Consider the following 27,633-nt stretch of genomic DNA (forward strand, 5'->3'; position numbering starts at 1 on the left):
GAAGGTTGGTTTTGGATTACAATTATGTCAACAAATCATCCCCAATTTTGCCAAGCTCCATGTGCAACAAGACCCATCCGCTTTGCTTTTCAGAATGGGGCTTCTTTTTTTTCACCGCGTTCAAAGAATCATCGCTGTTTATGACTAAAAAGCCCTGTGTGAATTGACCATGACTCCACACCCAAAGTTATATAGTTTGCATGTCCTGCAGAAGGACCCTAGTATGCGGAAAGGCAGTTGGAGTTCGCCAGTCCCCTCTGCACCACCAGTATAGGAACGCTAGCTTGGTGTGCAACGTTCGGTGGTAGTGAGTATAACCAGAGATATTGTAATATGACCTCTGGCATAATTTAGCTAACGTTATTGCTGGTTAAGTAGCTATCTAGTCATTTTTGGCAGTCATCACTGCAAGCGATCATCATTCTCAAAGCTGCTGTTCACTTCTGAAGATCACTTTAGCACTGCCCTAAAAACACGATTCAAGTTCGACACAAACCTTCAAATAGGTATGTAATGACACATTATATAAACTCTTTATATAGTGTTTTATTTATATTGTATTGGTGATAAGTTGGACAGCTCGAGTGAAAAAAAAGCAATTTCCCCACACAACATCTCACTATCACGCATTAGTTTCGCTTTCCCACCCGCCATTTAAAAAAAAAATACATGATGGGGCTCATTGCCTGCTTGAATCATGCAGAAACGGGCAGCGTGGGGGTCATGTAATTGATTATGTTGGAAAGGGGAGCAACTGTGCTTTACAATGGTATTCACATTACAGTTGATCTGGAAGTATTACGTTTTTGGGCCGCTAAAATAAGGTCAATTGTACGGACCAAGGCGATGTATAAAAGTGAGTGAGTTTACGTTAGATCTATAAAGCATATCATTAGGGTTTCCACAACCACAATCGGTTATGGTAAAAATCTAAAAATATATGTTGGTCTTAATTTAAGGTTACGTTTAAAATCACATTTTAATGAGATAAATTGTAAAAATAGGCGAGGTGTATGGCTTTGTGGCTGTGGTAACTAGTGACGACATAGAATTAGTTTGACCCGGGGTGGGTATAATTTGAGGAACGTTTCAACAGGAATCCGTTCCAAAAACTTCGTAAATATCAAGGTTGCCAAAAATCAACGCATACAGAGTCGTATAACAGTAGAATGAGATACCGGGTAGGGAGTGAGCTATGTAATTACGTGTTTCACTCACCACGTTTATTCGGAAAATTGTCTCTCTTCATTCTGGTAGCCTCCCATTTCTCGTTCGTTGGTTTAGTTATTATTTCCGGTGTTCCTGCTTTTGCATTGTTACCGATGATACTGTATATACCTACTCGTACTAAACATGCATTGTATTTTGCCAAGATCTCTGTGTTAACCCTGTTTCCCAAATATAGCAGGTAACTTGTGTCGATGTTGTTGAGTTCATATTAGTTAAAGAAATATTAAATAAATTAGAACATTTAAAATATATACTTTGACCTATTTCAGGTAACCCCAAGATGCTTGATTCACTACACCTGCTTTTGAATAACTTTCCAGCGTTTTTGCTTTACATTCCGACTTTTGAACGTCTGTTTATTGTACATATATATTAGTGTCTAATAAAAAAGAGCAACTTATGTAAAGCATCCTATCTGTTTTAAGGTTAAAGTGTGTGTGGATATATATATATATGTGTGTGTGTAGTGTAGGTCCTCTTGATGTCCACTAGGTGTCAGCACAGCTTCAATAATGTCACACCAGGTTCACAACCTGTTTTCATGTGTAACAAATCAAATTGTATGTCACATGCGCCGAATACTACATGTGTAGACCTTACAGTGAAATGCTGACATGAAGCCCTTAACCAACAATTTAGTTGTAAAAAAAACGTGTTAAGTAAAAAATAAGAAGTAACAAATAATTAAAGATCAGCAGTAAAATAAAAACAGCGAGCCTATATACATGGGATACTGGTACAGAGTCAATGTGTGGGGGCACTTGTTAGTCGAGGTAATTGAGGTGTTCCTTTCAAGTCCAGTGGTGTAAATGACTTAACAAAAATGTATTTAAACTGCTCCACTACATTCCGTTTATATCTGGGGGGGGTTTTGTATCTGTACTTTTACTCTTTCTGTTTCTTTACAACATAACATTTTACTTCACCACATTTCTAAAGAAAATAATATATTTTTTACTCCATACAGTTTCCCAGGCACCCACAAGTTCTTTTTGCATTTTGAATGCTAAGCTGGACAGGAAAATGGTCCAATTCACACACTTATCAAGATCTTATCTCATCCCTGGTCATCCCTACTGCCTCTGATCTAGCAGACCCACTAAACACATGTTCGTTTGTAAATTATGCCTCACTTTTACTTGAGACATTTTCTATTAACATATCTTTACTTTTACTCAAGTATTACAATTGGGTACTTTTTCAACCACTGTTCAAGACGTTTAGCACTCAATACCCAACATTCACTTGGTGGCTTGAAGTAGGAGTGCTGAACTAGGATCTGTTTAGCATTTGTGAGTAGAATGAATAACATTACTTTGACGGGGGTTGTGGGGTACTGATTCCAGTTCAGCATTCTTAGCCTGAAACATTTCATAAATGCGTACAGAAGAGCACTTTTCTACGATCAGCTTTGCCTAGATCATTGTGAACCAGTTGTCTCTGGAATAAGATTATATGGACAGGGGTGGGTTTGATCGTAGATCAGCACTCCTACTCAACACCAGTTGCTGTACCCTAACATTTTATAATCCAATTTCCCTTGCTGTCTATGTCCTTCCGGAACCCCACCTCAACATTGTTCTGTCAAGGCAACAAAAGAAAGTTGGCATGCTCTTGAAAGGAATTTAACTCACAACCTCTCCTTTGGGAATTCACCACCATAACTACTACTACAACTATTTTTAAACTATCTTAACATGTGGCTTTCTTCAGGGGGACCAAGACTAGGAACAGCTTTGAATGGTCTACAAAGAATGGCCCCAAGTAAAAGTAGGCTTTTGCAGAGTATGGTTGAATTGGTACTCCATGTTATCACAACTCTATTGAAATGACATTTGAAACAAGGTGTCACTTCATTCTTGCTATTTGATGGGAACGAGACCCATTTTTCCCTACATACCTCTTGTTTGCTCTTTCAGGCCCACAAAGGCAAGAAGGAAGAAGTTGCTACATTAACTGTTTCTCTGGGATTTGAACTCTCAAACTCTGGTTTGGAGAGCAAACACCATAAACACTACTCTACCAGACAGACAGAGACTAAATGTTAAGGGGTACCTCAAAGACAACATTTCAGAGGTTGGAGAATGGTGTGGGGGCTTGTACTTCTTGGATCCACCAACCGTTCCTCAATCTTCTTCTGATGACTACAAACATAGATTATGAATCTTCAAAACCTACACTATAGAATGGATGTGTTTAGGACCGGGGGGCGAAATTCAAAAGGGGCATGTTTCCAATTACCAGAAAATAGACCCTAGAAATGTTATTCCATCATCTTAATATTGGAACTTTGTCCCTTCATTTGCCTACTACTGTCTATAAGCTATCATAACATGTGGGTTTTTGTCTTGCGGACAAGCTATCGGAACGCTTTTGAATGGTCTACAAAGCATGCGCCCATGTCAAAGTTGGCTTTTTGCAGACAAGGATTATATTGTTACTCCACGACATAGTATGTTATCACAACTCTATTAAAAGGACATTCTATGCAAGGTGTCAATTCAGTCCTTCTATTTGATGGGAACTAGCCCATACCCCCCTACAAACCTCAAGTTAGCTCTTTCATGCCAACAAAAGGCAACATCAAAAATGTCTCTCTAAAATCAAATTCTGGTTTGGGGAGGAAACACCATAACCATTACTCTACCAGAGAGACAGACTACTTTTACTTTTTCACATGCAGAGACTCCTTTATCTTTTTCACATGCTATAACCTAACAACCTTATTTTAAAATCGATTACGTTAATATTTCCCTCAATCTACCCACAATACCCTATGATGACAAAGTGAATATCGGGTTTATACATTTTAGCAAATTAATTACAAATAAAAAACAGAAATACCTTATTAACATAATGATTCTTCCCCTTTGCAATGAGTCTCAAATTGAGTGAATATCGGGTTTATACATTTTAGCAAATTAATTACAAATAAAAAACAGAAATACCTTATTAACATAATGATTCTTCCCCTTTGCAATGAGTCTCAAATTGAGTTCAGGTGCATCCTGTTTCCAACTTCATTGGAGTACAGCTATGGTAAATTCAATTGATTTGACATGATTTGGAAAGGCACCCACCTGTCTATATAAGGGACCTTATATAGACAGGTGGGTGCCTTTCCAAATCATCACAGTTGCCAGTGCATGCCAGAGCAAAAACCAAGCCAAATCAAATCAAATTGTATTTGTCACATGCGCCGAATACAACAGCTGTGGACCTTACCGTGAAGGTCTTACTTACAAGCCCTTAACCAACAATGCAGGTCAAGAAATAGAGTTAAGAAATGTTTTCCTAAGTAAACTAAAGTCATTTTTAAAAATTACATCCATAAGTAACACAAGACAATTACATAACAATAATGAGGCTATATACATGGGGTACCTGTACCGAGTCAATATGCGGGGGTACAGGTTAGTTGAGGTCATTTGTAAAGTGACTTTGCATTTATAATTAACAGTGAGTTGCAGCAGTGTAAAAACACTGGGGGGATGGGGGCTCTTTGACTATTTTTTGGCCCTTCCTGTGACAACGCTTAGTATATAGGTCCTTGATGTCAGGAAGCTTGGCCCCAGTAATGTACTGGGCCGTACGCACTACCCTCTGTAGCGCCTTATGGCCAGATGCCCAGCAGTTGCCGTACCAGGCGGTTATACAACCTCTCAGGGTGCTCTCGATGGTGCAGCTGTAGAACTTTGCATGAGACAGGAGAAATACTCCAGCTATAACAGAATGACCCTAGCCCTCTGACACAAACTTTTGCAGCATAAATACTGGAGTCTGAGATACGAGGGGCAGGGAGACACTGTGGCCATGACCTATGATTCCCCCGGGACAGGGCCTATGATGTAGTGGACCCTACCAGAAAACATTTAGTTACTTTTTGCATTTATTATGCTTTAAGTCTTACATATACACAAGAACAACACATTTCTCAATTTTGGTGAAAGTTGGTCATTAGCTAACCACAACTTTCCTGTCAAAGACATTCATGAACTACAACTTGACGATCTGACAGTGTGGGGTAGAGAAATTCCAACTAACGGGTGAAAAATTAACCAGGTTCTTTCTGTGTATATGCAGAACAGTATACAAATACACTAATAATACATCCAGTCTCTGGTTATTGGTGATACTTTCCATTCTGCCCTATTGTGTCCTTTGACCCCCTGCAAAGGGCCTTACATTTCCACATTCTGGATGACATCCTGCTGAACTTTCATCGTTTGATCTAGCTTGTGAAAAACAATTTCCCTCAAACTTGTCCCATGTGGGCTGACCTACGGTGCAGTTAGATGGAAAGGTGCTACTTGAAGTAGACATGACATGTGATTTGGGATGAAGGGAAAAGTCAATCAATGACAATTGAAATTGCTAATTTATTCTGCACATTGCTATATTTGTTCATGTAGACATATGTTTCATATGTGGGTGATGCATTTCATTTGTAGTCTTTCTTAATTTCTCCTTTTGAAATATATTTAACAGAATTTGGTGGGATGTCTGTAAGAAATCACTTATGATGATCAATATTTCAATTTAATGTAATGACATCAAACACTCACTTCTCCTGAAGGGCGTACATACTATGATTCACTATTCGCCATAAATGTAAAAGCATTAGATTGGCTTATGCATGGCCCAAAAAGAGTTTCTAACATATTTCCTGTTCATGCAGAGAATTGAAAGGGGGCACTTTGGGAGAACTGAGATGTTTGATAAAAATTACTGAGCAACTCCTTCCTTGAAATAATCATTGCTTAGACAGGAATGGGCAGGTGAAACCAAGTGCTCCACTACATGGCTTTAACCCGTCTAGTCATTTCTAATCAGTGATTACTTCAAGGGAGGACAAAAGGAGGGAATAATGAGCCACTACTGTCAGCTAAACAACCAAATCCTGTTATTTGCATATAATATACTTTTGACCTCTCACCTGTATATTGTCTGTAACCATTCCACAGATATCTTGTGCAGTGGAAACACTTGAGCCTCTGCCTCGTCCACATCAGCAATAACTCATCACTCCTACTCCAGGTAAATTCATTAGCATGAAGTTTGATACCCATATGACCCCACTCAACCCCAGGGGCCAAGTGTTAACATTCAATCTAACCTGGGGCCGTACGTATCAAGTGTCTCAGAGTAGGAGTGTTCTTCTCGGATCAGTTTTGCAGTTTACAACAATAATAAGATTATAGACACATCCTAGAACAGCAATTACTGTGAGATGATTTGTGGATGAAGTCCTAGGTCCCCCTCTGTCCATGTTATGTTGTTCATTTGGATCTTAACATGGCTTCTGGGGGCCCTAACCAATATTTGGTTTGGGGGCTGCCCACCTCGCAGGAAAAACGTTGTAGTGCCCTCCCCCCTCTTGACGGTGGAGAGAAATTGAAATTATTGAATTATTTTAATTTCATTTGTGGCTATTTTGCCCTTGTGCAGGGAAAGGTTTAGCAATTTTGAATACATTTCATGCAATTAGACAAATTTTGCCATGGAGCAGAGAAAAGGTGCAGTAATTACAGTGAATTTTCTGCAATTCTACACATTTTGCTAAGATTTATTCAATGTTAACCATATCTGAGTGAGAGTAACTAACACAATCATTGGAGGCCTCCTGGAGGTCAGGGCCCTTGGGCACATGCCCCTGCGTGCCCAGTCGGTATTGGGCCATTATTACAAGAATTTTCGATAACTGGCTAGACTAACTTACCAATCTACATTTTTGTAGCCGACATGGCTAATTGTGACTCAGTGACTGGCAATATTTGTTCTGATGTTTACTATATACATGTTTAGGATTGTGTGTTTTGTGTTGTTAGTGTGACGACCCTCCCACTCCGTCTGCTGTATTCTGTTTGTTCTTGTTTCCTTATTAGGATGCCGGTGGGCGGAGTTGGGGAGGGTCGTCAGCTACATGGGAAACACCTGGGCCAGGTGTGTCCCAGGATAAATAGACCTCCTCTACATTCATGGAGAGAGCATTTTTGGAGCTAGAAACCAACATTTTTCTGGCCGTACGATACACATAGGTGTATGTGACAAACTTTTATTTGCTCACCAACTGCTGCTGATGCACAACCAAATTCTAAATTTCACCTTGTGTATTTTACTATTGTAACACAACAGTAAGTGACCGCTGATAAAAAAATAAAAATAAAATAATAATAAAGGTCAGTGGCCCCCTGGCTACTGCTTATGTGGATTATGCCTGCAGCCCGCTGTGGTTATGCGTCATAGCGCAATTCCATCCTCACTGGAAGTAATCATTGCTTAGACATGATTGGGCAAGTCATGTATTTCGAAATGATCACTGATTACAGGGGGGGATATGGTTAAAAAAATACTATTGTATTTCACTTTCAATCCATGTTCTTTACATTCAATGTCAAATTCTGTATACTGATTATTTCCATTCCAAAAGAAGTAACTGATGTGGAATGTAACAGGTCTCAATTTAATTCTGAATGGACCCCAATCTAGCTTGGAAAACTATTTGAAGCACTAGGGTCATTTCTCCATATAACATTACATATAGTTAGCCTGTAACTATCTGGACAACTTGTCCTATGTGTCATCTCCATACTTATCAGAATGTCAAAAAGAAAGAGGGCCCCAACTTTTGATGACATTGCCTCAGTTATTAAAAGGCTAGGCCTCTCACCAGACGAAGTTAGAGCAGCGTGCTTCCATCAGGAAAATTATTATTTTCTGTGCTGGTCATTGAACTGGAAAGGTCTAACTCCCTCAGCTATCACCGTCAACTCTACGACGTGTGGAGGAAGGGAAGGATAGCCAATGCGCAACCCCCCTCCGTCTCCAAGATTTCCCCTACACTACCCCAGGTCCCTTAATCAATACCCCAGCAAGAATGCACCACATGCCTGCTGCCTTTAACACCAGCACAAGCAGCTGGAATGTTTGAAACGGTTGATCCCGCTAACATATCCCACCTTCCACCACTGCACCCCAAGCCTGGAGACATTTTTATGTTTGGAAGGCGGAACAAAAGCGATGGATTCAGAAGGGATCCCACAGCCTTCCGCGCCGTTCACCAAAACTAAGGGTGCGATAGTATGCAGGGAAGGAAGCACCAGGGCTCCAAAAAAAGGGAGTATGAGTTGCTGCATCAGCCTCATACTGTGCTAGTTCACTACTTTGGTTTCCGCTGTCCCCCACCCCCACGGCAACAGCCAACAGCAGCAAGCAAGGGATTTCATCTGATTGGCTCCCTCAATTATAGATGAAATGTCCAGGCGAAAGACTGAAACACCTGGAAAAGTACACTGACATGACCAATAACCCACCACCACCCCCGAATACATCATTCATGCCAGAGTACCAACCTCGCAACTTGGCACAAGTGAAGAACACAATTTGTCGAGCAAGGGACATTACTGTTTTGGACCAGGACGAGTTGGTGGCACAACACATATGATGGGTGACATTCTCTCCGGATTTGTCACCCATATGGAGACTCGACCCGCAACCCTTCTGGTGGTGGAAGCACCAGAAATGGTTGAAGAGGCCTTTTGATGGCATGCTGGTAATCGGCCACAGCTTGGGCACCCTCTGACCCCATCTTGTACTTCACATTGTTCGAGATGAGGTTCCAGCAATTGACAATCCTGGCTTGCGGCAGCACAAACTGGATTGCTCCCTCAATAGCTGCCTCACGGTCTGTGCAGAAGATTGCTGTTGATAGTTGGGGAAGGAGTTAGAGGATGGTGCAAAAGAACTGTTTGTGGTTTTCCATGTGCCGGGTGGTGTGAATGAAAAAGGCCAGGGGAAGGACAGGTGCCTCTTGAAACGCTACATGACGGAAAACAAGGGGTGAAACATAAAAATTGCCCAGGTCAAACGGTGTCATAGTGAAAAATGTGTGCTTCTTGGTGTTTGCATTTAATGACTGCCTTGGCCTCTTCAACCATTTCTGGTGCTGCCACCACCAGAAGGGTTGCGGGTCGAGTCTCGATATGGATAACAAATCCGGGGAGAATGTCACCCATTCAAAATATTAATGTAAGCGATTTTAGAATAAGGTTGTTAGGTTATAGCACGTGAAAAAGAAAAAAGGAGTCTGTCTCTCTGGTAGAGTAATGGTTATGGTGTGTGCTCTTTAAACCAGAGTTTGAGAGTTCAAATCAGAGGAGAGCATTTTTTAGAGAGCCATTTTTGATGTTGCCTTTTGTTGGCATGAAAGTAAGACCTTCACGGTAAGGTCCACAGCTGTTGTATTCGGAGCATGTGACAAATACAATTTGATTTGGCTTGGTTTTTCCTCTGGCATGCACTGTCAACTGTGGGGCCTTATATAGACAGGTGTGTGCCTTTCCAAATCATGTCAAATCAATTGAATGAAGTTGTAGAAACAGCTCTAGGATGATCAATGGAAACAGGATGCACCTGAACTCAATTTGAGACTCATTGCAAAGGGGAAGAATCATTATGTATATAAGGTATTTCTGTTTTTTATTTGTAATTCATTTGCTAAAATATATAAACATGATATTCACTATGTCATCATAGGGTATTGTGTGTAGATTGAGGGAAAATATTAACGTAAGCGATTTTAGAATAAATTTGTTAGGTTATAGCATGTGAAAAAGAAAAAGGAGTCTCTGCATATGAAAAATGGTTACTCTCCCTTTGGGCCATGCATACTCTCTCCAGTAGAGTAATGGTTATGGTGTTTGCTCCCCAAACCAGAGTTTGAGCGTTCAAATCTGAGGAGAGACATTTTTAGAGAGACATTTTTGATGTTGCATGAAAGAGCTAACTTGAGGGGGGTAGGGGCTAGTTCCCATCAAATAGAAGAACTGAAGTGACACCTTGCATAGAATGTCATTTTAATAGAGTTGTGATAACATACTATGTCGTGGAGTAACAATATAATCCCTGTCTGCAAAAGGCCAACTTTGACCTGGGGGCATGCTTTGTAGACCATTCAAAAGCGTTCCGATACCTTGTCCCCAAGAAAAAAACACATGTTATGATAGTTTAAAAAATAGTTGTAGTAGTAGTTATGGTGGTGAATTCCCAAAGGAGAGGTTGTGAGTTAAATTCCTTTCAAGAGCATGCCAACTTTCTTTTGTTGCCTTGACAGAACAATGTTGAGGTGGGGTTCCGGAAGGACATAGACAGCAAGGGAAATTGGATTATAAAATGTTAGGGTACAGCAACTGGTGTTGAGTAGGAGTGCTGATCTACGATCAAACCCACCCCTGTCCATATAATCTTATTCCAGAGACAACTGATTCAGAATGATCTAGGCAAAGCTGATCATAAAAAAGTGCTCCTCTGTACGCATTTATGAAATGTCTCAGGCTAAGAATGCTGAACTGGAATCAGTACCCCCCACCCCCCGTCAAAGTAGTGTTATTCATTCTACTCACAAATCCTAAACAGATCCTAGTTCAGCACTCCTACTTCAAGCCACCAAGTGAATGTTGGGTATTGAGTGCTAAACGTTTTGAACAGTGGTTGAAAAAGTACCCAATTGTCCTACTTGAGTAAAAGTAAAGATATGTTAATAGAAAATGTCTCAAGTAAAAGTGAATGTAACCCAGTAAAATACGAAGTAAACGCCATTGCTAAAAGATAATTAAGTATCAGCGGTAAAATTATAAATTATTTGACCTTCCATATATTAAGCAAACCAGACAGCACAATTGTCTTGTATTTTTATTTAAGAAATAGCCATGGGGACACACAGGCATAATTTACAAACAAAGCATGTGTTTAGTGAGTCTGCTCGATCAGAGACAGTAGGGATGACCAGGGATGTTCTCTTGATAAGTGTGTGAATTGGACCATTTTCCTGTCCGGCTTAGAATTCAAAATGCAAAAAGTACTTTTGGGTGCCAGGGAAACTGTATGGAGTAAAAAATATATTATTTTCTTTAGAAATGTGGTGAAGTAAAATGTAATGTTGTAAAGAAACAGAGTAAAAGTACAGATAAAACCCCCCCCAGATATAAACGGAATGTAGTGGAGTAGTTTAAATCCATTTTTGTTAAGTCATTTACACCACTGGACTTGAAAGGAACACCTCAATTACTTCGACTAACAGGTCCCCCCACACATTGACTCTGTACCGGTACCCCATGTATATAGGCTCGCTGTTTTTATTTTACTGCTGATCTTTAATTATTTGTTACTTTTATTTCTTACTTAACACATTTTTCTTACAACTAAATTGTTGGTTAAGGGCTTCATTTCAGCATTTCACTGTAAGGTCTACACATGTAGTATTCGGAGCATGTGACAATTTGATTTGTTACACATGAAAACATGTTGTGAACCTGGTGTGACATTATTGAAGCTGGGCTGACACCTAGTGGACATCAAGAGGTACTACACTACACACACACACACACACACACACACACACACACACACACACACACACACATATATATCAAATCAAATGTTATTTGTCACATACACATGGTTAGCAGATGTTAATGCGAGTGTAGCGAAATGCTTGTGCATATATATATATATATATATATATATCCACACACACTATAATCTTAAACCTTAAAACAGATATGATGCTTTACATAAGTTGCTATTTTTTATTAGACACTAATATATATGTACAATAAACAGAGGTTCAAAGTCTGAATGTAAAGCAAAAACAACTGGAAAGTTATTCAAAAGCAGGTGTAGTGAATCAAGCATCTTGGGGTTACCTGAAATAGGTCAAAGTATATATTTTAAATGTTCCAATTTATTTAATCTTTATTTAACTAGGCAATATGAACTCAACATCATCGACATAGACACAAGTTACCTGCTATATTTCGTTGATGGGGAGACCAGAATTAGGTAGGTTTAGTCTGACCTGTTCAAACTTCAATGTAGTTTATTTGTCATATCACCTATTCTAACTGCTATTTGGTTAGAACACTGACTGTGTATGTGTTCACAGATTAAGCTATGGTGGCAGCACATGGAGAGATGTGATGGAGTCCTGACCGACAGAGGCTTGATACTGACATCTCTGAATGGAGAGAGACCTGGCACTCAACACATCCACAATGTGGGACAGAAGGTGATCACTAGTAATACAGTACAGCAGAAATGTCCAGTATTTGCAACACAGTTTTCATTCCATTTTTCACGGATCAACTGATTCAACTCTGCCTAGTACTACAGATGGACTGTAGATGCTTTTGCCAGACGGCAGCCAGTCGTTTGATGGGGAGACCATAATTGGGCAGGTTTTATCTGACTTGTTCAAACTCCAACATAGTACCTGTTTGTGTGTCAGATATTACCTATCCTACCCGGATCCTATTACCTATCCTACCCGGATGTGAAATGGCTAGCTAGTTAGCGGTGGTGCGCGCTAAATAGCGTTTCAATCGGTGACTTGCTCTGAGACCTTGGTCTCAGAATTCGGAATTCCTATATTACAGAATATGAGAATCGAAGTTGGATAACTTTGTCAAATAGAAGTAATTCACCATCTGATACTGCTAAGTGTATTCCTCCATTTAAGACTGTCGATTTGGAATATTTTACATACAGTAGGCTAAGTGTGGGTTCGGATCCGGAGTCACAATACACTTTCTAAATAACTGCAATACTCCCATCTGTAGGATGATGGTGAGAGTGCAACCTGTAATCCTACTCTATTACACTTGAATGCTCGTCGAGTCAAATAACGTGACAAAGTAGATTATTATAAATATGCATATAAAACGTAGGCCTACATTTATGTGTACAAGTCCATATAATATTGCCTATGCAATATGATTATTAGGCCATAGCAGATTGTTTGTCTGCAAGGCTGAAGAAAAGGGTAGCTCCTTATTAAATTAATTATTCATCTTAATTTTCAAACTGTTGGCTGTAGGCTACGTCCGTTAACACAAAATAAATGGAATTTCAAAGGGGGGGGGGGGGGTAATCTCAAGTGAGATTCGAACCTAGCTAGTCACAATTTGAGCATTAAATCAAATACACAATGTAGTTGCTATGATTATCAGTGTGCGGTTATACTTCTGTTAAGGACGCTTCCATGAAAAATTGTTGAAACATTTTAATTTGTAAATACACAATTTATTACAGGAAATAATCAAGGCCACCTGGTGAGATTAGCATAGAATTACATGTGCAAATGTATGTAATGGGAACAGCTAACATGAAGCCTTTAATCACGTGCAACTATGTCAATGATTTTAATTGGCGGATGCTTCAATTTAACCTTGGTTCCTGAGCGTTTACCAATCCCCACTACGTTTGCGTCCTATAATGTGGTTACAGAATGACTTCATGGTTGTTAAACCCTACATGGAGAACTTAAATATGATGGGAAAGAGGGATACCCAGTCAGTTGTACAACTGAATGCATTAAAATGTGTCTTCCGCATTTAGAGATGTGTGTAAATATAAGTCCACTATGATAAGTCAAGTCAGACAAACCTGACTAAAATATTTGGATGTGTAGAGTAGGTGTTTCTTAGTGTGAGTATGTGTAGGTATATTTAGTAAGCATATACTGGTTATAGAGCGCTGTCGGGTGTATGCAGAATAATGGTGAGATCAGATGTGATGTACAGTGCCAGTCAAAAGTTGACAAGCCTACTCATTCCATTAAAAAAAAACCTTTTCTACATTGTAGAATAATAGAAGACATCAAAACTAGGACATAACGCATGGAATCGTGTAGTAACCAAAAAAGTGTTCTTCAAATTCTTCAAAGTATCCACCCATTACCTTGATGATAGCTTTGCATTCTCTCAACCAGCTTCATGAGGTAGTCACCTGGAATGCCTTTCAATTAACAGGTGTGCCTTGTTCAAAGTTAATTTGTGGAATTAATTTCCTTAATGCGTTTGAGCCAATCAGTTGGGGTGGTATACAGAAGACAGCCCTATTTGGTAAAAGACCAAGTCCATTTTATGGTAAGAACAACTAAGCAAAGAGAAACGACAGTCCATCATTACTTTAAGAAATGAAGGTCAGTCAATGCGGAACATTAAGAACTTTGAACGTTTCTTCAAGTGCAGTCGCAAAAACCATCAAGTGGTATGATGAAACCCAGAGTTACCTCTGCTGCAGAGGATAAGTTCATTAGTTAACTGCACCTCAGATTGCAGCCCAAATAAATGATTGACAGAGTTCAAATAACAGATATCTCAACAGCAACTGTTCATTTGAGACCGCGTGAATCTGGCCTTCATGGTCGAATTGCTGCAAAGGAAGTACTACTAAAGGACACCAATAAGAAGAGACTTGCTTGGGCCAAGAAACACGAGCAATGGACATTAGACCTGTGGAAATCTGTCCTTTGGTCTGACGATTCCAAATCTGAGATTTTTTGTTCCAACCGCCATGTCTTTGTGAGATGAAGAGTAGGTGAACGGATGATCTCCGCATGTGTGGATCCCAGTGTGGAGGTGTGATGGTGCTTTGCTGGTGACACTGTCAGTGATTTATTTAGAATTTAAAGCACACTTAACCAGCATGGCTACCACAGCATTCTGCAGCGATATGTCATGCCATCTGGTTTGTGCTTAGTGGGACTATCATTTGTTTTACAAGAGGGCAATGACCCAACACACCTCCAGGCTGGGTAAGGGCTATTTGACCAATAAGGAGAGTGATGGACTGCTGTATCAGATAACCTGGCCTCAACCCAGTTGAGATGGTTTGGGATAAGTTGAATGGCAAAGTAAAGTAAAATCAGCCAACAAGTGCTCAGCATATGTGGGAAATCCTTCAAGACTGTTGGAAAGCATTCTTCATGAAGCAGGTTGAGAGAATGCCAAGAGTGTGCAAAGCTGTCATCAAGGCAAAGGGTGATTATTTCGAAGAATCACAAGTATTTTAATTTGTTTAACACTTTTTTGGGTACTACATATGTGTTATTGTATAGTTCTGATGTCTTCACAATGATTAAACAATGTAGAAAATAGTAAAATAAAGAAACCTTTGAATGAGTAGGTTTTTCCAAACTTTTGACTGGTACTGATTACTAAAGAATCACCAAAAATGGGACTTTTCATTCTATTGAACATAAACACATTTTAAGTACACTATTAAAAATGAAATCGGGCATTTCCTAACATCATGTAGACTATTCAGTACAAACTCAATATGTAACAGACATTTTAGGCTTATATATCACACAATGTCTGGATGCAATATTCTACCCAGGAATATTCAACACTGAAATCTGTTAATCTTATTATTCTAAATACATCTGTGGATCCTTTCTGCAGACAACAATTAAAATTAAACTTTGTCTTTAATGCAGGGTTTGATCTAAATGTAATAAGCTTTAAAGTAGAATGGTTTACATTTTATAGAGTGGGATGGTTTTTCTGATGGTGTATCCTGAGGTAGGTCCTCTCTGAGAACCTCTTCCCACAATGCGTACAGGCAAATGGCCTTTCCCCCGTGTGGACCTTCAGGTGCCTCTTCAGGCTGCCAGCCTGGGTGAAGCGCATGTGACACTGGGGGCAGCTGTAGGGTTTCTCCCCTGTGTGGACCCTCTGGTGCCTCTTCAGGTCACCAGCCTGGGTGAAGCGCATGTGACACTGGGGGCAGCTGTAGGGTTTCTCCCCTGTGTGGACCCTCTGGTGGATCTCCACCTTCTGGGAGCAGCTGAAGCCTTTCTTACAGAACATGCAAAGGAACCGTTTCTCTTTACTATTGCCTGATGTTGCTCCCCCTCGCGGAGCTTGGGCTCTAGGCCTGTCGTTTGAGTTCAATACCTGATCGAAAGTGACGAGGCCGTTTGAATCGGAATGCCCCATTGAGGTGGACACTGGCTCACGATCCCTGAATGAGTGTAAAGGGGAGTGGGTTGCGACAATTGGATTTGTCTCTAATCTTCCCCTGTAATCTAAGAAATATCTGCCCTGTGAGTGTCCGTCTCCTAGGTGACTATCTGGATTCAGTGTTGGAGGAATGTCGCCTTCCACTTTCACAGTCACCTCATCTACGACCAGACCCTCCCCTTTCTTATCTAGGCACCCTTCAGAGTATACACTACTACTGTACTGGTTCCAGTCCCCTCTAGACAGATCAGTCTGTGTCTCTAAACCCAAGAGCATGTTGCCAGAGTCCATCTCTGTAGCATAAGAACAAGACGGATCATCACCGCCAGTGTCATCACTATCACCATGGGAATGAACTGTCCTTTGGCTATGGGGAAATACCGGTATATATTCTGAGACAGAAGCAGGAGGACAGCCCATTCTCCTCAGCCCCAGTCTCTCTGGGTCTGATCTGTGGTCAGATCCTGTATGTAAGAGTCTGTGTGTTACAGTTAAAGTCTCGGTGTCTGTCTCTGACTTGAGGATGGCGTTCTGCGTTCCACTGACCTCTGTGATACTACACTGGGTCCTGGGATGCCCTGGGGTGGTGGTGGGGTCCTCTGTGGCTACAAGGGGCGCTCCATCTACCCCAGTCTGGATTTCTCTGCTGTGCCGTGGGTTCTCATCTCCTTCAGATCTCTCTAGCTTGACCCCAGGACCTGCAGCCTTTGCATCTTCAGACTGAGAAGACGAGAGGAGGTTATTACCGGAACATTAGTTGAGTTGCTGTAGGGCCTCACAAGCTCCCCTTTGGAAGATAAATGAGGATGTACATGTAAGCAAGTGAATAGATGAGGGGAGCCTTTCTTAAATAAATGGTCCATATTTGATTTGCAAAAGGAACTGTAATTAGTTTTTAAATGCAACGCTAACCTCTATCACGATAACGTGCTGGGTTGAGGTTCTACTCCTCTCATCAACAGTGATTGGCTGGTCATCTCTCCATGTATTGTGTCCCACTGGCTTCACAAAGCTCCGTTGGCCTCCAGTTAGATGTCCTTCACCTGAGAGAGTGATTGGAGAAGAGAGGTGGTTAGGTTAACTACTGTCAATGCTCAACGCTATATTGTACACTATTGACACGGTCTAGAAAATGATGTAAAGTAACACTTCTTATAACTTCTTGATATACTATTTATTGATTGATGTATTATGTCCCATGCATCATTGTGTTCATTGAGTAAATAATAAGAAAATTATTTTAATTTAGAAAATAATTAGAAACGCAGGAAATCAAGAATCTGGTTAGAATATAATAGTGTCAGATAGCTAAGTAATCAGGGGAATTAATACATACTATCCAAAAACTGACCAAGAACTAATTTTGGATAAACACCTGAACACATGTGCAGAGGGGCTATAGACTGTAACACCGGATAATGTGATTTAACCAAAACATTTGGTATCTATTGTACTAGTAGTTACAGGTGTGGCAATACAAAATGTAGTCAGAGATTTTTCAACTAATCCGGTATTGGCGATACTATTTTCATCCTCAATTAGTGGAAACAGGAGTCTCATAAAATGTCTGTCCAGTTGCAGGGGGTCTGTTTGAATTTAGAAAATGCTCCGTTATTAAAATAAATACTTTTTTGGGGTCCATTAACTAATCCAACAATGTTCAATCCTGTGTTTTTCAAATCTTCTCTCGCTGGTTGAGTTCGTTTTGAATATCCCACCAGAGTTTGGACATTTTAGACCATTCTATTGGTCCATAAATGAATCTCCACTTACCAGGTGCACCTCCAAGCAAAATGAACTCCACCATTGATTGAGAGAGGTGAGTCCACCCCAAACTGTCTAACGTCATGATGACAGACACCGGTCTTGGTTACTTCATGGACCAAAAATCGGATTGAATTTAGAAAATGTACCGTTTTAAAATTAAACGGACTCCCTGCAACTGGACACAAACATTTTTATTAGACTCCTGTTTCCACAAATCGAGGACGAAGATAGTTCATCTCTGGCGACGTTTTGTAGAGCCACGCCTGTAACTACGAGTAGAATGGTCCAAAAATAATTGGTTGAATCACATTCATTATCTGGTGTTACAATCTGTACCTAGTGCAGAGGGAAACGGGGAGATAGGCACTGTGCTATACACTAGGGGCGACAGGCAGCGCACCGTCCTCCTGCTAAAATGTACCTCTTGCCATTCCCCTGTATCGATCGAGGATCTTGACACTACTGGGACGACTGGCGAGGACGCGCTCTCGCATTGTCCTCTCTGCGCGCTCCCGGGCCACCTTAACTTCCAGTAGTTTCCTTCGCAATGCCCTGTTTTCTTTCTGGCTTTGATTTATTTCCAAACGAAACACTGCATAGTCGTCGTCTACAAGTTTACAGATCTCTGCCACGGCGGCATTCGCTAGCACCTCCATGATGGAGGCTATTTGAGTGTGAAAAACCATACAGTTAGCCATTGTTAGCAGCTAGCGTTATCTAGATAACATCAATCAACCAAACCCCGTCTCCAACGCGAATTAAAGATGACCTAGGGTAAATATGTGATGCAGTTAAGTCATATTTAGACTTCCAGGGTGTTAACAAGCGTCTAAATCACAACAATAAAAACGTTAATAAAAACGTAAATGTTTTTACCACTGAAGCAGGCAAGAATAGCAAGCTAAGTACTTCCAGGTCACTGATTTTTGGAATCCTTCAGAATAAGAATCCTTTCCTATTACTTTGTACATTAATAATTAAGGCGAAAATGTGCAGAATTGTCGATATTTTATACTAGTTATCATACAACCAATAATTACAAGTATTTCTAAAATATATTTTGATTGTATTTAATTTTATGTTTTCAATCCTAAATGGTCAATATTTTGTGTGTACTATAATTTATTGCACCTTACATAATTTTCTGTATGCAGTAAAAGGGGGATCCATTTTATTCAGGGTCACTTTAGTTTCAAATCCACAGAGTTAACACCCAGAGGAATTTGCTGCTCATTTTGCGGCCCTTTAAAATCAGCTTAAATCCAATTATTCTTTTCATATTGGACATACATATTACGGTCCCGCTTTAAATTACGTTGTTTATAGCCTTCATAAGCACTACATTGGGCTCCCGAGTGGCGCAGCATCTCAGTGCAAGAGGGTCCACTGCTGTCCCTAGTTCACATCCAGGCTGCATCACATCTGGCCGTGATTGGGAGTCCCATAGGGCGGCGCACAATTGGCCCACCGTCGTCCGGGTTTGGCCGGGTAGGCCGTCATTGTAAATAAGAATTTGTTCTTAATGGTCTTAACAGACTTGCCTCGTGAAATAAAGGTTAAATATATATGTTTAAATACATGCTAAAAAAGCATCCATAACCATATGTCATTCTTTATAAAAGGTTCATAAATGTGGCATAACCGTGTGACAATCACCAATGTCAAATGTGACATAACTCACTGTCAAATGATATAAACACGTGCTTTATAAAGGGTGACATGTTGTGCTGAAGGATGGCAATATGCTCTAATGGGATGTCATGTTACACCTAATCTTGTTCCCAGACACTTCCGCCTTAATGTGCGGAAGGTCTGGTGGACCAACGCATCAAACTTGGCCTTCATTAGTTAGGGTTAGGTTTAAAATCACTTAAGAAAATCAATTGTGGAAATGGGCCGGGTTTAGCCATAATTATGACTTTGTTAGTGATGACATATGTTATACTCAGTAAGGTCACTCCTATAGAATTCTATGGTCACTCCCACGAAGGCCAACTTTGAATGGTTGATATCCCAGGTTTATACAGTATGTGCTGTGTGTGAAATAGCCAACACTTACCTTGATGAAAGCCCCCAACCGAAATAAATTGAAAGTGCCTTTCTTCTGGAACCAAGTTACATGTTCCTCAGTACAGAAACACACACAACAAAAATTAGCCATATGCGCAGGTGCTAAGCCCAGTCATGTCTTTGACACATTCATCCACTCCCCCACTAAAAGATCAGTCACAAAATGTTGGCAACATTGTAACAGGTTATAATCAAGCCCTGGTCTCCAGCATGGGAACACTAGAGTAATACCTGGTGTGGTAATTTCAGGTTGGACTACTCCCAAATATTCTTGGTTCTGACACACACACACACACACATTTTGCAGGTCCATCAACCCATTTTAAATATCTCTCACAGCATACACCTGTGGATCATGAGAGAACCTTCATAAATCAGCAGACTGTAAATAACCTATTTATTAACACTTTATGTAGTGTCCTGTAATACTTAGTTTGAAGAGAAAGTCAGTCATTCATAACACATCCATAAAGACGCTATAATGCATGATGCTGTACTTAATTTAAAGTCAGACCACTTTGGTAATTTATAACACATACATAAAGCCTTAATGATGTGAACACAAATGTATTATCACGTTGGGAATTATAACTAACAGCTAAAACAAGTACACATTAAAGACATGTTTCAAAAAGTATAATAATGCGATTACATTGAACATTACACAGGGCTGTGAATAGTGTAGCTTGTCAGTGAGATGGCGGACAAATGGTTCTTGTCTCTCTTCCTGCTGGAGGTACTGCTTGTTGGTTTCAACCTTTAATGCAACATAGAAAGTTAGCAGATCCGTTAGGAAATGTCTTGTCACACATCCTGGATAAGGGCATTTCTGTGCTCTGCCAGAAACTCTAAATGGGAAGATGGGGAAACTTCAATTTGTATTATTATATTCCTCTTTCATTCACAATTCTCTTATTTATTTGTTCATATTTAAGTGACATTTCCATTAAGGTCAAATAAATGCCCCCAATGCGAATCACTGTATATTGAATACACATAGGCTTAGAGCATGAACTATTCTGTGTGCCGTAGTAAAATAATTGTTGAGAATACTCAGGGACTGTAGAATGAACAGCGCATTCGAAAAGTATTCAGACCCCTTGCCTTTACACATTTTGTTACGTTACAGCCTTATTCTAAAATTGATTAAATTGTCTCCCCCCAATCTTCACACAATACCCCATAACGACAAAGCAAAAACAGCTTTTTAGAAATGTTTGCACATTTATTACAAAATAAAAACTGAAATATCACATTTACATAAGTATTCAGACCCTTTACTCAGTACTTTGAGTAAAGGGTACCATTGGCAACGATTACAGCTTTGAGTCTAATTGGGTATGGCGCTACAAGCTTGGCACAACTGTATTTGGGGAGTTTCTCCCATTCTTGTCTGCAGAGCTTTTCAAGCTCTGTCAAGTTGGATGGGGAGCGTCACTGCACATCTAATTTCAGGTCTCTCCAGAGATGTTAGATCGGGTTCAAGTCCGGGCTCTGGCTTGGTCAATCAAGGACATTCAGAGACTTGTCCCGAAGCAATTCCTTCGTTGTCTTGGCTGTTTTCTTAGGGTCCTTGTCCTGTTGAAGGTGAACCTTCGCCGCAGTCTGAGGTCCTGGGCGCTCTGGAGCAGGGTTTCATTAAGGATCTCTGTACTTTGCTCAATTAATCTTTCCCTCGATCCTGACTAGTCCAATCCCAGCCACTGAAAAAGATCTCCACAGCATGATGCTGCCACCACCATGTTTCACTGTAAGGATGGTGCCAGGTTTCCTCCAGACGTGATGCTTGGCATTCAGGCAAAATATTTCAATCTTGGTTTCATCAGAGCAGAGAATATTGTTTCTCATGGTCTGAGAGTCCAGGTGCCTTTTGTCTAACTCCAAGTCGGCTGTCATGTGCCTTTTACTGAGGAGTTGCTTCCGTCTGGCCACTCTACCATAAAAGGCCTGATTGGTGGAGTGCTGCAGAGATGTTTGTCCTTCAACCTCCACAGAGGAACTCTGGAGCTTTGTCAGAGTGACCATCGGGTTTTTGGTCAGCTCCCTGACCAAGGCCTTTCTACCCCGACTGCTCAGTTTGGCCGGGTGGCCAGCTCTAGGAAGAGTCTTGGTGGTTCCATACCTCTTCCATTTAAGAATGAGGCCACTGGTACCCTTCCCCAGATCTGAGCCTCGACACAATCCTGTCTCGGGGCTCTATGGACAATTACTTCGAATTCATGGCTTGGTTTTTGCTCTGACATGCACTGTCAACTGTGGGAACTTATATAGACCGGTGTGTGCCTTTCCAAATCATGTCCAATCAATTGAATTTGCCACAGGTGGACTCCAATCAAGTTGAAGAAACATCTCAAAGATGATCAATGGAAACAGGATAAACCTGAGCTCAATTTCGAGTTTCATAGCAAATGGCCTCAACACTATTACAATTAAAAAACAGATACCTTATTTACATTAAATGTGGATTTTAAAAAACAACCTGTTTACGCTTTGTCATTATGGGGTATTGTGTGTATACTGATGAGGAAAAACATTTTATCCATTAAGGCTGTAATGTAATAACATGTGGAAAAAGTCAAGGGGTCTGAATTTTCCGAATGTTCTGTATGGTATCATTTCTGAATAACATGGAGTGTTGCTTGCCATTTACTCCACTCATTCCATTGGTGGTCGAATCTTATCACATGTGCGCACTTACTGCACTACAGAACACCTGCTAACCAAACAATGGTGCAGGGCATGCTCACTGAAATAAACGGCAACTACACTCAAAAATAAAGTTACTCAGATTTCCCAGACCTTAAGTCATCCACCGATGTGGTTTAAGCATAGTTGTGAACACCGATAATCCAGTTTTGTTTTTTCCCCCCCAAAAAAGTGAAAACTGAGAAACCTGAATTTGGCTTAATCCCAAACCTGGAAGAAAAAAAACAAGAAAACTTTGGTATAAAAAAAAATACATTTTTTGGGGGGGAAGTTGGGGTCAGGTCCAATATTGACTATGCACCCAAGAGGGAAAGAGGTTGTGCCATCCTAGAAATGTTTCAGTGGAATATATTATGTAAAATTTAGCAGATGCTTTTTTTCAAAGCGACTTAGTTGTGCATGAATACATTTTACATATGGGTGGTCCTGGAAATCGAACCCAATGTCTTACCTTTGCAATGTCCAATCAATTAGCAAGATGCATGACAGGGTTATAAAGGATTTGTGAAGCCTCAATATAACATGATTTATAAGGCCTTTATTAAGTGGTGATTATGACACCCTTAATAAAGCACGTTAGGGCGTTATGTCACATGACATTGGTGGTTGTCACAGTTATGCCACATTTATGAACCCTTTATGAAGCATGACATATGGTAATAGATTTGTAGCACATTTATGTAGTGCTTATGAAGCTTTTACAAGCAGATTGTCATTTAAAGCGGAACCCAATTTTCAATACATTGTCTTATTTTTTAAAAATGTAACCTTTATTTTTACAGGAAGGACAGAGACCTAGGTCTCTTTTTCAAATGCGCCCTGTATAACACAACAAATATAAGTAAATGCATACATACATACAGTACCAGTCAAAAGTTTGGACACCTACTCATTCCAGGGTTTCTTTATTTTTACTATTTTCTACATTGTAGAATAATAGTGAAGACATGAACTAACACATATGGAATCATGTAGTAACCAAAAAAAGTGTTAAACAAATCCAAATATATTTTGTATTTGAGATTCTTCAAAGTAGCCATCCTTTGCCTTCGACAGCTTTGCATTCTCTCAACCAGCTTCATGATGTCACATGGAATGCATTTCAATTAACAGGTGTGCTTGTTAAAAGTTAATTTGTGAAATTTCTTTCCTTCTTAATGCATTTGAGCCAATCAGTTGTGTTGTGACCAGGTAGGGGTGGTATACAGAAGATGTCTCAATTTTACTTTTACCAAATAGGACTTTTTGGTTTTAACTGCCGTGTCTTTGTGAGACGCAGAGTCGATGAATGGATGATCTCCGCATGTGTAGTTCCCACCGTGAAGCATGGAGGTGGTGGTGTGATGGTGCTTTGCTGGTGACACTATCTGATTTATTTTGAATTCAAGGCACACTTAACCAGCATGGCTACCACAGCATTCTGCATCGATATGCCATCCCATCTGGTTTGCACTTAGTGGAACTATAATTTGTTTTTCAACAGGAGAATGACCCAACACACCTCCAGGCTGTGTACGGGCTATTTGACGAAGAAGGAGAGTGATGGAGTGCTTCATCAGATAACCTGGTCTCCACAATCACCCGACCTCAACCCAGTTAAGATTGTTTGGGATGAGTTGGACTGCAGAGTGAAGGAAAAGCAGCCAACAAGTGCTCAGCACATGTGGGAAATCCTTCAAGACTGTTGGAAAAGCATTCCAGGTGAAGCTGGTTGAGAGAATGCCAAGAGTGTGCAAAGCTGTCATCAAGGCAAAGGGTGGCTACTTTGAAGAATCTCAAATATAAAATATATTTTGATTTGTTTAACACTTTTTGGGTTACTACATAACTCCACGCATATATTTGTATGCCTTATTACACAATGTCTGGATGCAATATAATATTCAAATATTAAACACAAATCTATATATGCCTTCAGGAGAATGCCCCCTCTCCTGTGTGGACCTTCAGGTGCATCTTCAGCTGGTGCTGGCGGGAGAACCTCTTCTCACACATCTGGCAGCTGAAGGGTTTCTCCCCTGAGTGGACTCTCTGGTGCCTCTTCAGGTCACCAGCCTGAGCGAAGCGCATTTGACACTGGGTACAGCTGAAGGGTTTCACCCCTGTGTGGACCCTCTGGTGCCTCTTCAGGTGGCCAGCCTGGGCAAAGCGCATGTGACACTGGGTACAGCTGAAGGGTTTCACCCCTGTGTGGATCCTCTGGTGGATCTCCACCTTCTGGGTGCAGCTGAAGCCTTTGCTACAGAACATGCAGAGGAACCGTTTCTCTTTACTATTGCCTAATGTGGCTCCCCCTCCCTGAGTCTGGGCTCTAGCCCTGTCGTTTGAGTTCAATACCTGATCGAAAAGGACACGGCCTTGTAAATCGCTAGGCGCAACCGACGTGGACACTGGGTCACGATCCCTGAGCACGTGTAAAGGGGAGTGAGTCACAACATTTAGATTTGTCTCTAAACTGTAATCTAAGAAATCTCTGCCCTGTGAGAGTCCTGCACAAGCTGCATTCCATGTGGGAGGAACGTCGCCCTCCACTTTCACAGTCAATTCATCTGCGACCAGACCTTCCCCTTTCTTATCTATGCACCCTTCAGAGTATACACTACTACTGTACTGGTTCCAGTCCCCTCTCGACGGATCAGCATGTGTCTCTAAATCTGAGGATATGTTGCCAGGGTCCATCTCTAAAGCGTAAGAACAAGATTGATCATTGCCAGTTTCTAACGCATCACCTGAGTCCCGATGGGAATTAACCAGGCTTCGGTTACCATAAAGTAAATACTCTGAGCCGGGAGCAGGAGGACAGCCCAGTCTCTCCAGTCTCTCTGTGTCTGACCTGTCGTCAGATTCTGTGTGTAAAAGCCTTTGTGTCACAGTTAAAGTCTCTGACCTAAGGATGGCATTCCGCGTTCCACTGACCTCCGTGATGCTGTGTCGGGAGCTGGGCTGCGCTGGGGTGGTGGCGGGGTCCTCCATTGCTACAGCCGCACCAGTCTGGATGTCTCTGCTGTGCTGTGGGTCCACTCCTCTCACCCCAGGACCTGCAGCCTTGGCATCTGCAGACTGACACATTAAGAGAGGAGGTTATTACCGGTACATGAGTTGAATAGGATAACAATGTCATAGGGAAGTCGCACAAGCTCAACCTTGGCAGATTAATAAGTATGTACATGTAAGCAAGTGAATAGCAGACCTGTCTGAAATAAACGGGACACATTTGATGTACTGTAATTCTGATGGAACACGATTACACTAACCTCTATCATGATAAAGTGCTGGTTAGAGGTTCCACTCCCCTCATCAACAGTGATTGGTTGGTCATCTGTCCATGTATTGTCTCCCACTGGCTTCACAAAGCTCCTGTGGCCTCCAGTGAGATGTCCTTCACCTGAGAAAATGACTGGGGGGAAATGTAACCTTTATTTAACTAGGCAAGTCAGTTAAGAACAAATTCTTCTTTACAATGATAGCATACCCCGGCCAAACCCGGACGATGCTGGGCCAATTCTGCGCCGCCCTATGGGACTCCCAATAACGGCCAGAAGGGATACAGCCCTGATTCGAACCAGGGACTGCATCGCCGTACCTCGGGCTCAAAGGTCGAGGGTTCGAGACCTGCTCCGTGCTGTTTCATTACAATATATTATTTATTGATCGATTATGTTCCATGCATCATATTGTTTTCAATGAGTAAATAATAGGAAATGCAGTAAATCAATATGTTTAGAATATGATAGTCTTTGTGCAAGATGGCTAAGTAATTAAGGGAATTATTGCATCCGACCCCAAAAACAGACCCATTTCTGGTTAGCTCGTCAAAAGACAAACATGCGCAGAGGGGTTGTCTCGACCCAATGCTAAATGTACCTCTTGCCATTTCTTTGTATCGGTCCGGAATCTTGACAATTCTGGGACGACTGGTGACGACGCGCTGTTGCATTGTCCTCTCTGCACGCTCCCGTGCCACCTTCAATTCTAGTAGCTGTAGTTTCCTCCGCAATGCCCTGTTTTCTTTCTGGCTTTGAGTTATTTCCAAACGAAACACTGCATAGTCGTCGTCTACAAGTTTACATACATCTGCCACTGCTGCACTAGCTAGCACCTCCATGATGGAGGCTATTTGAGTGTGAAAAACCATAACGTTACAGTTAGTCATTGTTAGCAGCTAGCTATCGTTATCTATATAATATCAAGTCCTGTCTCCAACGCGAATTAAGTATGTGATTCTGTGCAGTTAAAATCGTCATATTTTGATTTCCAGTGTGTTAATAAACGTCTAAATATCGACTATAAAAACAAAAACGTGGAAACTCACTGTTCACGTCCGTTTACTTCTTATTCTTTGGTGTCATGGCGTTCACACATTTTGTTTGTGCATGCCGCCACCTAGTGTGTGGTCGATCACGTAAGATTTTGTTAAACAAAAATAAAGGAAAACATTGCACCACCAACTAACCCTACACCTATATACCAACACCCCATTCCACTAATTTGACCCTAACTGATCCTACACCAGGCCAACGGTGTTGTAACTTCTGTAGTAAAACCTCATACACCCAAGTATTTCAATGCAGCTGCCACCATCTTTTTTTTTTTAACATTCAAATTCTGCGGTGCAGTTGATAACCATGGCAATGAATGCTAAGAAGAAGCCAACCTTGAGTGAAGCACATTTGTATCACTATGTATTGGCCTAGACCTACTACTCACACTTAACTCAACATCCAGGTTCACTCCAGACCTGACTGCCCTTGACCAGCACAAAAACATCCTGAGGAGTACGGCATTAGCATCAAATAGCCCCCGCGATATGTAACTTTTCAGGGAAGTTAGGAACCAATATACACAGGCTGTTAGGAAAGCAAAGGCTAGCATTTTCAAACAGAAATTAGCATCCTGCAGCACAAACTCCAAAAAGTTCTGGGACACTAAAGTCCATGGAAAATAAGAGGACCTCCTCCCAGTTGCCCACTGCACTGAGGCTAGGAAACACTGTCACAACCTATAAAGCCACAATAATTGAGCATTTCAATAAGCATTTTTCTACGGCTGGCCATGC

At 41.0% G+C, this 27,633-nt stretch overlaps 3 protein-coding genes and 1 long non-coding RNA gene across 5 annotated transcripts in view; 1 reads left to right on the forward strand and 3 right to left on the reverse strand.

Annotated features, from left to right (window-relative positions):
• Positions 1-1,278, reverse strand: part of LOC135507641 (zinc finger protein 648-like) — a 21,668-nt gene extending 20,390 nt beyond the window's left edge. The window contains exon 1 of the mRNA XM_064927219.1: positions 1,219-1,278. The gene's annotated coding sequence lies outside the window, so the exon portion shown is untranslated. The remainder of the gene's footprint in view (positions 1-1,218) is intronic.
• Positions 47-24,577, forward strand: LOC135507705 (uncharacterized). The gene is made up of 5 exons (XR_010450693.1): positions 47-506; positions 6,195-6,267; positions 7,116-12,069; positions 12,173-12,295; positions 24,496-24,577. It is a non-coding gene; the product is annotated as an uncharacterized LOC135507705 (long non-coding RNA).
• Positions 13,274-18,711, reverse strand: LOC135507683 (zinc finger protein 3-like). 2 transcript variants are annotated; one of them, XM_064927283.1, is made up of 3 exons: positions 18,223-18,711; positions 16,947-17,077; positions 13,274-16,754 (listed from the first exon to the last, which is right to left on the reverse strand). In XM_064927283.1, exons 1-3 carry the CDS (start codon positions 18,497-18,499, stop codon positions 15,555-15,557), a joined length of 1,608 nt encoding a protein of 535 aa, XP_064783355.1. In that variant the 5' UTR covers positions 18,500-18,711; the 3' UTR covers positions 13,274-15,554. The 2 variants fall into 2 exon arrangements, with proteins under 2 accessions (XP_064783355.1, XP_064783356.1); XM_064927284.1 differs by lacking the exon at positions 18,223-18,711 and adding an exon at positions 17,808-18,202.
• On the reverse strand, positions 23,321-26,730 carry LOC135507692 (gastrula zinc finger protein 5-1-like). The gene is made up of 3 exons (XM_064927299.1): positions 26,442-26,730; positions 25,832-25,974; positions 23,321-25,637 (listed from the first exon to the last, which is right to left on the reverse strand). Exons 1-3 carry the CDS (start codon positions 26,728-26,730, stop codon positions 24,492-24,494), a joined length of 1,578 nt encoding a protein of 525 aa, XP_064783371.1. The 3' UTR covers positions 23,321-24,491.
• Between the last annotated feature and the right edge of the window lie 903 nt (positions 26,731-27,633).

Source organism: Oncorhynchus masou, chromosome 21, assembly GCF_036934945.1.
Source record: "Oncorhynchus masou masou isolate Uvic2021 chromosome 21, UVic_Omas_1.1, whole genome shotgun sequence".
Lineage (NCBI taxonomy): Eukaryota > Metazoa > Chordata > Actinopteri > Salmoniformes > Salmonidae > Oncorhynchus > Oncorhynchus masou.